We start from the raw sequence: 14783 nt of genomic DNA, 5'->3' as shown, positions 1-14783 counted from the left end.
GGTGTGCCCCCTAAGGCAGCAGCCCCGAGCCCCAGGTCCCTGGCTTGGGGAAGACGAGGGGCTGGAAGGCTTAGGGGGAGGCACCTCCCCAGGCTAAGATGGGGCCTTGGACATCAGGCTCAGTGCTGGACCTGCCTGCTCAGGGCTCCTGTCTTCTGAGTGGGTGGGACGGGTTGGATGACCAGGCTGGCCTTGGGGTGAGGGGCTGCTCCCCAAGGGCACAGCAGTTATTTCCCAGGTGGGCGCAGGTGACTCGTGGGGTTGGGGGCAGCCGCTCCCTGACTATACCCGTCCTCAGCCAGCAGTGATGACATGACCCTCACCAGCCCCAGCATGGACAACTCCAGTGCAGAGCTGCTCCCCAGTGGGGACTCGCCACTCAACAGGAGGATGACGGAGAACCTGCTGGCCAGCCTGTCCGAGCATGAACGGGCAGCCATCCTCAGCGTGCCCGCGGCACAGAACCCTGAGGACCTCCGCATGTTTGCCAGGTAGAGCAGGGGCCACATCTAGGGACAGGACAGAAAGTGGATCTCAGCTTAAATCCCGATGGCAAACAGCCCTCACTGGTTGAGGTGGCATCTCCAGTACACAGCCGTCGCTACCTGGCACCTGCATGTTGGGGTCTCTTCTGTACTTCCTGGGTGTTTCTTGTCACGTCTTGGGAAGCAGCAGCAAGTTCTTGTCCTCATGGGGATCGGGTGGGGCCCTTGGTGTCCACGCCATAGGTGACACAGACTTGTCACACCCAACCCTGAGTTGGGTGCACTGGGTGTATGGTGTTCTGGGAGCGTCGGGTTGTCAGGGACGGAGCCCCCAGCCGAGGTTCCCTAAGAGCCACAGCAGCATGAAGCAGAGACGCTGCCAGCTGACCCTGCACTGCCCTCACCTCCGTCAGGGCACTGAGGCAGGGTGACATTTCAGGGGCCACGGTGGGCAGCGGATCCAGGGCACTGCTTGGAGCAGGGGCCTGTCTGAGGACCCCCTCCTCCCGCCAGCTCCGTAGTTGTGCTCATACCCACCCTCCACCCCCCAGGCTCCTGCACTACTTCCGCGGCCGCCACCACCTGGAGGAGATCATGTACAACGAGAACACGCGGCGCTCCCAGCTGCTCGCGCTGGTGGACAAGTTCCGCAGTGTCCTGGTGGTGACCACCCACGAGGATCCGGTCATCACTGTCTTCCAGGCCCTGCTCACCTGAGCTGGGGCACCAGAGGGAGCCTCCCCAACCCCAGGCTCCTTCCCTCCCCATGGGGCCCCTGCTCTCCACATCCTCACCCGCCTCCAGTCCTGGAAACAGCCTCAGGGGCTCTGAGCTGAGAAGGTGAGGCTCGAGCTGGGAGAGCGTCCAGGACTCTTGCCTCGGAGTGAGGCTTGCATGCTGCCCACACCAACTTGGCTCGTATTTCTCTCAGAGCCTCGCTCCCCCTCCCGTGTTCCCCGGGCCTGGGCTGTCCAGAGCTTCAGGTCCGAGGGCCTGGCCTGGCCTGTATGGCCAGCACTGGCCGCCTGCAGGCACCCTTCCCTCCAGCTTGCCGGTGCCTGGCCCGGCCCCTCCCCGCCCCCCACAGTCCTGTGTTAGCCACCAGGAGGCCATGGCCAAGCGGTCGCCCCCGTGCCACCTGAGGCATGAGGACCTGGGCTAACGGTGTCCCGCAGCTGTCTTAGCTTCCCCTTGGCCGGGGCGGGGGTGGGGTGGGGTGGGGAGGAGTGACTGCACCGCTGCTCCCCACACATGGCTGCCTCAGGCCTGAGGAGGAAGTGCACCTGCTGGCCCCGGGTCCTCCCAAAGAGACGAGCTGGCCACAGACAGGGCTCCGGCCGAGACACAAATGACACTGTTTTCTATAAACACAGCATTTATTTCATTTTTAAACAATTAAAAATCCTCATCCCGGCTGGCCTTTGCTCTGGCCTGTGTGTTCCGCTTGGCCGCTCTGTCTACCACACTGACCCAGGGGCTGCCCTGCACATAGAAGCGCAGGGGCTTCAGGGCCCACTCTCCTGCAGAGCCGACGCCCACTCGGGCTGCTGCCACCACAGCTGGCTCACTGGGCCCCAGGGGGCCCCGCTCCAGCCACACAGCCTCGTCTGTGGCCAGGTCCCGCTGGTCGAAGCTCTTGTCGATGGCCAGGGCCTGGCACAGCTTGGAGGGACCGTTGCAGAGCTCAAGGTCTTTGAGGGCTCGTCCAGCAACACCTTTGCGGAGGGTGTGGCGAAGCTGCCGCATGGCCTCCAGGCCCCCCAGGGGCTCCAGCGCTCGGAGCAGGACACATGCCCCATCCCCTGTGGAAGAGATGAAGCCTCCCAGGTTGTCGCCCCACTACCCAAGGCCCGACCAAAGCTTTGGGGGTGACACCTGTACTCACTCACCATCCAGACCCTCTGCCTGCCTCCCCCTCCCGCACACCTGTACCCCCAAGGCACCTGTGCTTCCTATGGGCACCAGCTGGGGAGGCATGGAGCTCCCTAGCTCCCTCTGTGAGGTCAGCAAAGAAAACCCCAGGGTCCCCCAACCACCCCCCGCACTGGCTGTTGGGGAAGCTGGAAGCCTGGCTTGGAGCAGCCACCAGTGTGCACAGGACGCAGGTGAGCCCCACCCTAGGATCCAGTGCGGAAACTGACAGAGCAGGAATAGCCCCCCACCTCCGTGGGGTCCCCTCCCCAACCAGTTCAGGCCACTTGTGGGACGGCAAGCAGACACCCAGGCCCAGGGATTCCCTCGAGAAGACATCTCTGTCCAGACCCCCTTGGATTCCTGGCTGGGGACAGTGATTACTCCCTGCGCCCTGGACAGAGGCGCCCTGACCCTCCAGCAAGGCCACTGTCCTGGGACACCTGCTCCCCTGACTCTCAGCCCACTCACTAGCTGGGAGTCTGAGGGGCTCAGCCTGAGGCGTGGCCAGGCCAGTCCCTCTCTCAGGCCTCAGCCGCATAGGCCTTCCCATCAGCACCCAGGAGCTGGCCTCCTGCACAGCCAGCAAGTGTGGGGGTGTGTTCGACCAGATGTCCCTTAACCAGCCAGCTTTCAAAGCACTTCAGGATGTGCCCAAGGGCACCTAAAGCCTTGAGTTTTAGTCCCTTTGTGATTCCCGGGTATCTCCCCTCACTGGCCTCAAAGCTCTCTCTGGTTCCATCCTGAACATAGTGGGTACCACCTGCAGACAGGTCTGGAGGAGTAGCTGACCCCTCCTCTCCTGGGATGCACCTGAGTCCAGACTCCTGACGAACAGAACACCCCTACCTCATCGCACCAGGCCTCCCCATCACCCCCCGCCAACCCTGTCTGCCTGCACCAACCGCGCAGCCCCAAGTCCCGGTCTCTGCACGGCCTCCACCCCACAGGCAAGGACTGTCTCAGCTGCCCCTCTCCCTCACTCCACCTGGATGACCCTTGGCCCTGTCTGTACCCATGTGGTTTTCAACTCCCCTAACCTCGACATTCCTGGGGCATCCTGGTCACGTAACGAGAAAGTAACTCACCACCTCCCACATCTGCTCTGTCCACTGTACCCGCAGAAACTTGGGCTCCTCCCTTTCCTCACTGACTGCAGCCCCTTGTCCAAGTGCAGTCTCCTCTCACGTGAGGGGTTGGTTCTAACGCCAAAGAAAAGCTCAGCGACCGGAATAAGCTCTGCGCCTGATAACAGGGCCCTCAGGGGCAGTCCCTGTCACTCAGTTTCACACAGCACCTGCCTTCTGCTGGGCACAGGGCCAGTCGTGGATTCCCTGTGTCCTCTGGCCCTGTGGCTCTGGCATCAGGCATCCCCAGCTGTCTATTCTGGGCAATCACAACTCACACGTTAATGGAATCCTTCCACGTGTGTGACCGGCAGCCCCTTATTGTCCTCGAGCCTTCATTCACTTGCGTCGGCAACGGGAGGCTTGGCAGATGGACGCTAGGACCGGCTAGCCAGAGTGGGCTGGGCAGACCACCCCCCCACCCCCCCCTGCCGCTGCTGGTCAGCAGCGGCTCTGGCAAGACGGTGCTGGGCACTTCCTTCCCAGCACAGAGCACTCAGAAAACACAGCTGCCTACCCACGAAAGACCCAGTGGGTCCCCCAAGGTGCGTGGACCCTCCCGGGAGCTTTAGACCAGCATCCCTCCCACCGGCACCACTGACCTTTGGGGCCATGATTCTGTGGAGTTGGCCATCCTGTGCATTGTGAACTGCTGAGCATCCTCCCTGGCCTCCACCCACTAGAGGCCAGGAGCATCCCCACAGATGTGATGACCAAAAATGTCTCCAGACGTTGCCTAATGTTCCCCAGGGTGGCAGTATCATCCCCAGTTGAGAACTGGCCCAGACCCCATAACTGGCCGCCTGGCGAGGCTCCTGCCTGAGCCCAGCTCACCCCAAATCGATCTCACTCTTGTTTCCCCACATCAGCCCCTCCCGAGTCCTCTCTGGGCCGGCAGTGACACCAGCACTGAGCTCTGGGGCCAGCGGTGGGCTCGTGAACCCATGGGCTCTGTGTTCAAGTCAACCCATGACCTCTATTCTGTGGGGCCCCTGGCACCTCTAACCACCATCCGTGCAGCCAAAGTTCCTGAAACCCTCGCCTAGCCTAGCAAGGGAACCCCCTGCTCAATCACCTAGCCAACCCGGTCCTCCCGGGGTCTGCCAGCTGAGGCGGCTCTGCCCAGGCCTCCTGCTTCCCCAAGCCCCAGCACCGCTCACCTTGGCTGGAGACATTCATGCAGAAGTAAATGCCATAGATGAGGTACACATACAGTGTCCCTGGCTTCATGAACATGCCGCGGTTGCGGGGGGTCTGCCGGCCGCCCCTCGAATGGGCAGCTTCATCCTCTGGCCCCAAGTATGCCTCAGTCTCCACGACGCGGCCACGGAGCTCTGTGCCATCATCCAGCCGTCGGACCAAGACCTGCTCAGCATAGGAAGGAGCCGGGTTCGTTCCACCCTGACAGTCCACAGCCTGGACTCATCTCCCCAGCTCAGGGTGTACAGGTACAGGAACCCAGGTACAGCTGGCTCTTCCCCACCATCCCCTCCATCCTGCTGGACCACTGGACCACAGGCCCTGCTCACCAAGTGTCCTGTCCACAGGGTGCAGCCATCTCAGGCCGACCAGGGCTGGGCTGGGCACCAGCACTAGTGAATTCTCACACTTCCTCTCAGCAGGGTCCCCTTGGACTTAAAGCTTAGCCTGGGGCCGAGCAGTGTGAAGGGCACAGGGCCCTGCCTGGGATTCCAGAGCCTGTGGAGCCCCCTCCCCCTGGACTAACTGCGAAGGACCGTCACACTCAGCCCCCACCCAGCCAACTCTGAAAGCAGCAGGACCAGCTGCCCAGCAGTGCCCCATGCCTGGCCCACAGCCCTGGGGGTAACGAGCTCCACAAGGAGTGGGTCAGCGCAGGCAGCAGGCCAGGAAGGCAAGCCTGGCGATGGTTGCCTCGGACAGCACCCTGGGCAGGGTGGGTACAGGAGGGGACAGAGGGCCCAGCCGAGGACAGGGCAGGGGGCAGTTGTCAGGGGCTGTCCCCAGAGGGGTGGGTGCTCTCAGGCCAGCAGAGCACCTAGGAGAACAGAGTAGGCCACAGGAGAGCCAGGCAGGGCCTGCGGAGCACTGAGTACCCCGGGAGCTGAGTCCTCCCCCGCCTGGAGCCCCTCTGCCCTTCACCACGCATCACCATGGTACGGCCCCAGGAATGGCCAGCAGTCATGCCCAGTGTCCGGAGCCCCAGGTCTGACTCAACCAGGGTTCACAGTGGAGTTTCAGGGGCCAGCCACCTCACCAGGGCTGTCCCTAGCACCTGCCTTGTCCTTAGGCCAGAGCCTCAGGCAAGTTGGACGGCCAGGCCACCATGCCTTAGCCCACGGAGCTCAATGTGTCTGCGGCCAGGGTCAGTGTTGTGGGGGCAGGGAGGGGTGTGCTGGAGGCTGGACTCGGGGTAAGGGTTAGAGGAGGCCTTCCTGGAGACAAAGCCCACAAATCCCTATATGTGTGCACAGGTGGGCTTGGTCAGAGCACCTCAGATGGGGCCTCCCTCCCATCTTCCCAGGAGACGAGAGGGAGCATTCCCTGTCAGCCTGACACCTCCATGGGGCCTGGGGAGGAGCCCCCCACAGCCCTTTCCTCACTGTCTTCTTTCCTGTCCTGAATTTCACTGATATCATTTCCAGATAGCAGATGGTGGTTGCCCCTCACCCCAATTATACACATCTCCTCCTTGCTGGTGGAGGGTCCCGAGAGAGGCAAGACCCTTCTCAGCTGAGAGGGTGACACGAGAGTGGTCTGGGTTGTCATGGCAACTCACTGCTCCTTGCAGTGACCTGCTTAAGGATGAGTGCATGACCAAGGCTGGTCAAGAGGTCTGTGAGGACGTCCACTGAGGGGTAATGAAAAAGGCTCTCCACCCTAACCAAAGGCACATACAGGGTGAGACCCGCCCTTCTCTGCTGGACATCGCCCTGTCTACCCTCAGGCTCAAACAGGCGTGATGCGAGCCTAGGGGAGCCTAGGGGGAGACTGTGACACACTGAGGCCCTTGGGCCCTCTACCTGATGCTGGACCCACCTGCCCCATGTGCCTTTGCACATGAGATCATAACCTCTCCTGACTTAAGGTGCTTTTACAAGGACCTTCTGGCCCTTGCAGCTGAAAGCATCCTCATGTAACAGACTCTGGTCGCTTCTCAATGAGGTCACACTTTAGGTCACACTCCACTAGCTCACATTTTAGGATCTGTTCCTGGCACCAATTTTCTATTAGCCACAGAAGCTGACTCTCCTTGGCCATTTTAACCTAAAAGTAGGCTCACTAAAGGACACAGGGTAGCCATGGAACCTCCAGGAGGACCAGAAAGCCAGGCCTAGCCAGATGGTACTCCAGATGGATGTGGCCAAAACTCTGCTGCTGCGCCACATGCCATGTACACACAACATGGTGACGGGCTCCACCCCCAAGGGCCCTGGGCAGTCCTGCTTCCCACCCCAGAACTTGGAGCTGCAGGGGCTGCTGGGAAGCCAGCTTCGGCACTGCGAGCCACTGTGGGGAGAAGGAGGCTGTCCTTCATCAAGACAATCCCGATGCTGGGCAGCCCATAGGCCATGGCCTCAGCTGCCATGTGTCTAAAGCTGCTACACACATAGACAAGCTCCAGCAGGGGCACTGACTGTGTCAGGGGACGGGGCAGGCAAAAGCAGCCCCTCACAGACAGGGGGGCCAGCATTGACCGTGGTCCTTGTAAGAAACCTGCCCTGAGGGCAATCCCAGGTGGACCAGGGGTAATGCTCCCACAGCCCCAGGGGAAGTCTAATGTTGTAGCTGCCCCGTCCTCACTGCCCAGAGCAGGCAGGCACCCCTAAAAACCTCGGCATTCTTCCCAGCTGACCCTGGACCCAGAGGCTGCCCCAGATGACTGAGGTGAAGCTACCCAGGAGCAAATGTGGGCAAAGCGGCTGACTGCATGCGGCCACGCAGGGCCCAAGTGCCCAAGTGACTGCACACTTGGCCCACACAGGGCCAAGTCAGGGATGTGAGCCCAGCGGGGAGAGGGCTGGGGCCCACAGACGCTGCACGGTGATGATCCTTCAGCAGAGGCCACGCCGCTACATTTCCATTACCTGTCCCAGAAATGCCCGTGCCAGGGAGACGGCAGGCTGGTCGAAAAACTCTGATCCCAGGCGACCAGGGCGGCCCTTTAGGCTTGAGAAATAGATGCTGCGCTGGGGGCCGAGGGTCGTGGGTGGCTCCAAGCGGGGCTCCTTGGGGGAAGATGTCCGGGTCCCATCTGGCGGGCTCTGATGCCGCTTGGCCTCCAACAGTCGCTGCTTTTTTTGCCCCATTCTTCAGGAAAGCTGAAACGGGAAAGGACAAGATAAAGGGTCTGAAGAGGAGAGGACAGATGGTTGTGCAGTGAAGTCGGGAGCTCAAGGACTCATTCAACTGCCTGCCTGTCTCCTCATATGCAAAAAGAGGGCAACCAGCCTGTGCAAACAGAATGCCATACTTGAGCCATACCTGGCATGCTCAGCCCTGCGCTGGGACCCAGGAAGACTTGGGAAATGACGGCACGTGAAGGCAGGCTGGTGGCAGCAGTGACTGGTAGCCACTCTGCTGCACGTGCCATCCACAAGCAGGAGTGGCAAAGGGCTGCAGGGCCTGGGGAGGGGACAGTGGCACCCAAGCCTGGGACAGGAGGGCTGCTGCCCTCTGATTGCCACTCATCACGTGGTCTCCAAATGAACTTCTGAGCTTCTTTCTGGAACCCTTCCCTTTGCACCTGCCCCTAACCAGGAATTTTAAAACAGCTGTGACCTCAGTGGGGCCTGGCCGAGGAACGGATTGTGGGTCACTGTGTCATCCACACCCCTCCCCAATGCTGGCAGGGCTCCCACTGTGCCAGACCCCTCCTAGAATGGCCCAGAAGGCCTGACACACGCACATGGGTGAGCACCAGGCAGACTGTCTACTTGGCCCCATCCCAAGCGCTCAGGGTATGACCCCCAATGAGTCCCCAGCTGTCCTCTGTCTCATGACCCAGGATGTCAGAATAAGGCTAAGTGAGGCAAAAGTAAGGTGTGAGGAATGAGGAGGATCTGCCGAGACCGGCACACTGTCTGCCTCCCACCTGCTGCCACAGGGCCTGGGAAATCTGACCACACACCCTTGGGCGTTCGGGGACCAGCTGCTCTCCAAGGAAAGGAGCAGCAGGTGAGCACTGGGGCCTGGAAACACTCTCCTTAGGGGCTGATTCCCATACCTCCCTGGCATGTGACAGACCCGTTATTTTTAGCGTAAGTGCTGACATTCTATGTTGTCCGGAGCCGCAAGCCTGCTGAGAATGGATGTTGATATGACCCTGTCTGCAGCCAGGCGCATTTGCCAACACCCACCACAGGCTGACTCCAGGACGCTGCGGCCCCTGTTCTCCACCCAGGTTTGGCCCCCGGCCTGCCGCGAGGCTCTGGGGTGGCGCTGGGTCTCTGCCCTGACCCACCGTGGGCAGTGGGGGTCGGCTCATGCAGATGCCCTGGGACTGAGGCTCAGAGAGGCCTTGTCTCCCCCTCTGCAGACCTAGGATTTGAACCTGCCTCAGAGCCTCAGGCTGAAGAGTGGGGTGACCCTGCCGTTGCACCCAAGGGTGACCACTGCCCCAGAAAGTGACCTAAGGGTGTCTGTGCCTCTGTTTCATCTGCAGAAAGGGAACCAACATTGTCATACAAGATGGTTCCGAGAATAAAATGAGAAGCCGGGTAAGCACTTGTCTGGGTACAGCGAGCGCTCACCAATGTTAGGAAGAAACGCAAAACCTGGGGACAAGGGTCACTTCCCAGGCTGGGCCCAGCCAGTGGAGGGCAGAAAACAGCAGCCTGGATGGGGACACCCAAGGGACCCGCCAGCCCTCCATCAAAACCTGGGCAAACAGTGGGTTAGTAAATAAAGGGAGAGCATTTATCCGTGTGGGACAGACACTGAAGGGAGGAGTGTGGGGAAGTGGCCCCTCGAGGCAACCCTATGGTCATTTCTGCGGCAGGCGGGCTCGGGCAGGGAGCGTCTGAGCCAGGTTGAGCGCCCAGCACGTAAGCAGGAAACCGGTGGCGGGCGCTCCTCTCAGACCTCACTGGCGACCACGGGCAGGGCCTCGGCTTTGTTTCTGGCAAATGGAGCAGCCGAGCCAGCCCCACCCCGCCGTCAGGCGCCCGTCTGGGAACTGCAGACGCCTTGGGGCGGCCCGTGCGCACATTACTGGCTCCCACTCAGGGCTCACTGCGGTGGCGGTGCGACTCCGGGGGTTCTGCCCCCGAGCCAGTCCTTCGGCCGTGCGTCCGGCGAGGAGCACGCTCACCTAGGCGCGCACTCACCTGAGCCCCGCGGCGCGCGGGCAACCGGCAGTTCCGTCAGGGATCTCGAAACTTGTACCTGCCGGCGCGGAGCCCAGCCCGGCGCGGAAGGCACCCCACCGCCCACCCGGAAGCGCCGCCGGGTCCGGGGCTGGAGCCGGCGCCTGCGCGGAGAAGGACGGAAGCCCGGCGGGGGTAGGGGGCGGGCGCAGGCGTGGATCCGCCCCGGGGGTGGGGCCGGGCTAGCGATCGGAGTTCCCCGCTGTCGCCCCTGACCCGCGCCCTACCTCCCATCCGGGACAAAGGCCCGGGGCTGCCGCGACAGTTGTGGTGTGAGGAGGGGGAGCAGGCAGCTGGGGTGGAGGGAAGCGCTCCGCCCCGCGCCCCTCCCAGTGACATGCCCCCCGCCCCACTTGCACCCTGGTCCCGCCGCAGCCGCAGCGCTCACTCCACCTGGTGACCTCCAGCTGGTGGTCAGACCACCAAGAAAGAGGCTTGGTCCCTGTGAATCTTGACTGGGCCCTAGAGGGGCCCCGGCTGGGGGTGTAGTGGTTTGGGGGTGCCCCAGACGGTTGGGTGGGGTGCGCGTGGAGTGTGCGTGAGGGAGGTGGTGTCGGAGCCCCTGGTCCTTGGGACTGCGGAGGGGCATTACTTGCTCCATACCTGCGGAGCATTTGGGTGGAGGGGACAGATAGGGCGGGGGAGTGGGCCAGGAAGACTTTGTCCTGGAAGTGGACCCAGGCCTTTCTGGAAGCACCACCACTCCCACCACAATATGGATGGGTCCTGGGATTCTGTGTCTGCAGTGGGGCCCCCACCTTTCCCACCACGGAAGGATGCGGAGAGGAGCCTGCCCAGGTCCAGGGGTGGGCCTGCTGGAGCATGGCCAGCCTCCTGAAGAGGCTGAGGTGAGCAGGAGGGCTGTGGGGACCCAGGAACACCCCTCCTGCAGGGCAGTGGCTGGGGGCAGTGTGAGGTATGCCACTGCCCTTTGGGGCAGCAGGGGGAACGCCCCTGCCCTGGACCATGTCCTGAGCTGTCTGACTTGTGTCACCCTGGCCCTGTGAGGGGTACCCGTGGGGCCTTGGAGAACAGTTGGGCAAAGGATGGTGTGTGTGTGTGTGGGGGGGGGGGTGCTGGACGGGCCACGTGAATGGGGCCCTGGGATGAGCGAGTGTGGCACCTGGTCTCAGGGCAAGTCCAGCTGGGGGAACCCTGGTCTCCAACTCCTCCTCCTCCTCCTTGGACCAGCCCAGGAGCTCAACTCCAGCCCAGGCCCAGGCCCAGCTGTACTCCCCGCTCCGCCCAGGGCCCCAACCAGAACTTCCTGCGGAGGGAGGGGCAACAGCCTTTCAGCTCCTGCCGGAAGCCACCCAGCTGTCTGCGGCACTTTGTGCCGCTTCCTTCCGGGGCTGGGCGGTGTGTCGTCAATGAGTGCTTGTGAGGCGGGCCTGGATGTGACTCCCACCCCTTTCTTTCCTCCTTACCCGCTGCAGCCATTCTGCCCGAACAATGACTCCCCCTCCTGCCTTCCTGTGTGCCCAGCCTCCCTTCCCTCCTCCCTTCCCCCTCTCCCTGCTCTGGGAGGGAAACTGAGGCTACAGTTGGGCCACTCTCCCTGGTGGGGGCAGGGGCAGGGTGGGTGCAGTTTTGTATTCATTTTCATTTCACAAATAGTGCATGGTCCTTGTAGAAATCATGGGGAGTCCACGCATTCCCAAAGGGACATCTTTTTCCCAACTTGAAGATGAGGAAAGAGAGGCTTGGAGGACAGCCCAGGAGGAGGAGGCAGGGCTGGAGCCAGCAACCCCTTCTCCAGATGTTCCAGCCTGAGTGCAGGGCCTTGCACAACCTCTGCCCCCCCTTCCCCCCACCCCCCCCCACTTCCTGGTTTGTGGTCTGAGGCTCCACCACAGGCTGGAAGCGGTGGGCTGAGCATTCCCACTGTGGCCTACAGGGCAGGCAGGCTGGGGGTAAGAAGGTGGTCTCGGTGGGAGGAGGGACCTGGGGCCTTCTCTTCTCAGCCCCAGAGTGCCCTGCTTCTGGGCTGGGAGAGGCTCTTTGGAGGATGTCCATGGAGGATGAAGGTGAGGACACCCTCAATGCTTTGAAAGGGGCCAGTACTGGGGTGAGTTGCTCTGTGCCCTGCCAGGCCTGCCATGGCCTCTGGAGGAGCCGTCAGACCCTGGAGCCTTGAGAGAAAGGACAGCGGCTCCACCAGCCACAGAGGCCGGCACTGTTCCTACCCAGCACACTGTTCACTGTCCTTCTCTCTATGTAGGGACAGCTAACACCATGAAGGGGCAGCACCTTCTGGGGGTGACATCTCAGTAGGGCGGCCTCTGGGGCCCTCTGCAGCTGACGGGTCCTGGGGGCTCGGAGGCTCCTTGGGCAGAGGATCAGAGCAGTGACTGCAGTGGGCTGCATCTTCCTTTCCTGGGGCTGTGCTGCCAGTGCTGCCGGGCCCTGAGGCCAGGTACTTAAGGGCCCCCCTTGCCAGGCCCCAAGACATGGGGAGGGGCAGCTGCCTCAAATAGACAGTGACTTCAGGCCCTGGCTGGTCTGGCCCACTTCTGCCTCTTCCCCAAATAGCCAGGGGCTGGTCCCGGCCCCATTCAGGCCCCCCAAAGCTCAGGCTGGCCTGCTGAGCTGATTCCAGAGTGGCTGGTGGGGATTGCTCTCAGTGGTCAGGACTGCCACCCCCTCAGGTCCTAGAGTGAAGTGTAGTCAGGGGGTGCTCCAGATACTTGCCCATCCCCAGTCACCTGCACACATACTAGGCAATTGCAGCTGATTTCTGGGGTTTCCGTGTCAGGCCCTCCTCCACCAGAACACAGGGCAGTGGGCCAGGTGTGAGACAGAGCACATGTGTGTGCACACACGTGTCCCTGTGGACTGGGTCCAGGCCTCTGCTCATACTGTCCTTCTGATACCCGGGTCCTCGCTCAGGAGACTCGGTGGGCTCAGAACCTGGGGATTCCTGGGTTTGCCTGCCAAGGTGTACTTGGGAGCCACACCTGTAAGGGGCAAGGGTTTGCAACAGAGGCTGCTGGGGTCCCACTGGAGCTGAGAGGGTCCTTTGGAGGTAACCTGAACAAATGAACCAGGGGGAAGCCACTTACCTGTGACTGGACACACAGACCACCCTCTCTGGGGAGGGGATGTTACTTGGGGCAAGGCAGCTCTCATTCACTGAAGGTGACTCCAGGTGGGGCGGGGGTTGAGGTAGGGGGGGACTGCGGGATGGGCACCTGTCTCAGCTGTGAGCCAGCTACGGCTATGCTGCTGGCAGCTGGGAATGAGTGTCTGGGTCATGGAGGGGGCCTGGGTACCCTGCAGTACCCACTGCAGGAGACCTGGCGGCACTGGATGCCTGGCCACGGCAAGCTTTGGAGGTGAGCCCAGGCCCTGGACTCCAGAGATGACACCACTGCCGCTGGCCCTGCCAGCCCAGGCTGAGCGTCCAGGTGGACGCGGCATGCTTATTCCTGGCGGGGGTCGAGAATGCCAGGCATGGAGAGACTGTCCTGTCTGTGGGTGAGAGCCTGGCATGGGAGGGGTGGCAGTGTGGGCAGCCAGAGCCCTGAGCATCGGCACTGGGCAGCCTTCAGCCTTCTTCTTGCCTTGTGTCCCCAAGGCACTTGTAGTCACCACCCCACCCCGCAGTGAAGGAGTCCTCTTGCAGCCCCTCCAAAGCTTCCATTGTCTCCCTCTACCTAGGAACTGTGTTGATATACTGAGTTCGTAAATGACCCGGAGTGTGCAGGCACCACTCTGCCCTGAGGATGGATGAGGAGACAGTTGGAGGATTCTGTCCCTTTCCCAGGCTCCTGGGCCAACTGTGAATTGGCTGCCACCGCAAGTTGTCTACTTTCTGTGTAGCCAAGGACCAGGGCTTTGTCTGCGGTCATACCCTGGGCATAGCTTGCTGACCTGACCGTGGCAGCACCTCTGTTCAGAGAGGACCACTGCCTCCTGGTCCCAGACCAGCAAAGGGCCTGTGAAGACACACTTGTGGACCCTCCAAAGCTGGAGGGGCTGGGCCTCATGTGCCTCAGTATTCTGGTTCCCAGCAGAAGGGTCCTTAGGACACCCATGGTCCCAGTTCTGCTCCCTACGGGGTGGAAGTCTGTGCCCCTCCACCACTCACAGCTCCTGGTCAGCCCTGCCCTGCTATTGGCACCCCCTCCCCCATTCCCGGGTCTTTCTCTGGTGATTGTGCCCCACCGACTCCTGCAATGTCAGGAGAGAGGGAGAGGAATGTTGGAAAACTCCCACCAGCGGCCTCAGCCTACAGCAGATGGGCCATTTTGTGTTCGATTCAGGGAGTGCAGGGATGGGCCCACAGGGCTGGTGGGTGAGCCCTGAAAGAGGGAGGAGCACAGAGTGGTCGCCGGAAATGGTGCTGCCGCCTCTGCGCCTCTGCTCCAGGGGTTCCAGCCTGGCCTGGGAGTGCCTGTTGGGGGAGCAGGGATTCAGCGGGTGGGGAGCACAGGGGCCCCGGGAGGAGGTCACTGCTCTGATCCTGCCTTTGGTGCGGGTGCGACTGAGTGTGCATCAGTGGTTGTGTGCACGTGTGTAAATGGGTGAGAGTGAGCATGGAGGTGTTACAGTGTGTATATGCAGAGGTGTGTGTATGTGAGTCTGTGTAAACAGGTGTGGGTAAAGGAACACGTGGGCGAGCATGAGTGTGAGTGCGTACAGAGCGTGTGTGTTTAAGTGCATGAACGCAGGGGCATGTGTGTGCGAGTGAGGCCCCCGTGCGGCTTAGGGTGAGAGACTGGGCAGCGCGGCCTTCGGAGGAGGCTGGCGGTTCGGTTTACGGTAGATCCAGGGCCGCCTGCCCCCTCCCCCTCCGCACAGCGCCCCCCGCCCACTTCTCAAGCACAAGTCAAAGCAGAATAAGGTCAGGACTCACTCGGAGTCCGGGAGCGGCTGACGCTGACCATCAGGTTCGGTCCAGCTGGGCCACC

The 14783-nt window shown here is 61.9% G+C and overlaps 2 protein-coding genes across 5 annotated transcripts in view; one reads left to right on the top strand and one right to left on the bottom strand.

The window, feature by feature from the left end:
* NPRL3 (NPR3 like, GATOR1 complex subunit) overlaps nucleotides 1-1202 on the top strand; it is a gene marked incomplete at its 3' end in the record, with an annotated part of 31477 nt that extends 30275 nt beyond the window's left edge. For all 3 annotated transcript variants that reach the window (XM_079899108.1, XM_079899107.1, XM_079899109.1), the window contains 2 exons: nucleotides 299-491; nucleotides 1037-1202. In XM_079899108.1, the coding sequence (XP_079755234.1) occupies nucleotides 299-491; nucleotides 1037-1202 (359 nt within the window). The remainder of the gene's footprint in view (nucleotides 1-298; nucleotides 492-1036) is intronic.
* Nucleotides 1203-1738: 536 nt separating this feature from the next.
* MPG (N-methylpurine DNA glycosylase) lies at nucleotides 1739-14782 on the bottom strand. Of its 2 annotated transcripts, none has more exons than XM_079899111.1 (4): nucleotides 14729-14782; nucleotides 7591-7824; nucleotides 4684-4888; nucleotides 1739-2287 (listed from the first exon to the last, which is right to left on the bottom strand). In XM_079899111.1, exons 2-4 carry the CDS (start codon nucleotides 7810-7812, stop codon nucleotides 1881-1883), a joined length of 834 nt encoding a protein of 277 aa, XP_079755237.1. In that variant the 5' UTR covers nucleotides 7813-7824; nucleotides 14729-14782; the 3' UTR covers nucleotides 1739-1880. The 2 variants fall into 2 exon arrangements, with proteins under 2 accessions (XP_079755237.1, XP_079755236.1); XM_079899110.1 differs by lacking the exon at nucleotides 14729-14782 and adding an exon at nucleotides 9832-10182.
* Nucleotide 14783: the final 1 nt, after the last annotated feature.

The sequence above is a fragment of the Stenella coeruleoalba genome (genome assembly GCF_951394435.1).
Source record: "Stenella coeruleoalba genome assembly, chromosome: 15".
NCBI lineage: Eukaryota > Metazoa > Chordata > Mammalia > Artiodactyla > Delphinidae > Stenella > Stenella coeruleoalba.
This window is presented reverse-complemented; position numbering and strand designations above follow the sequence as displayed.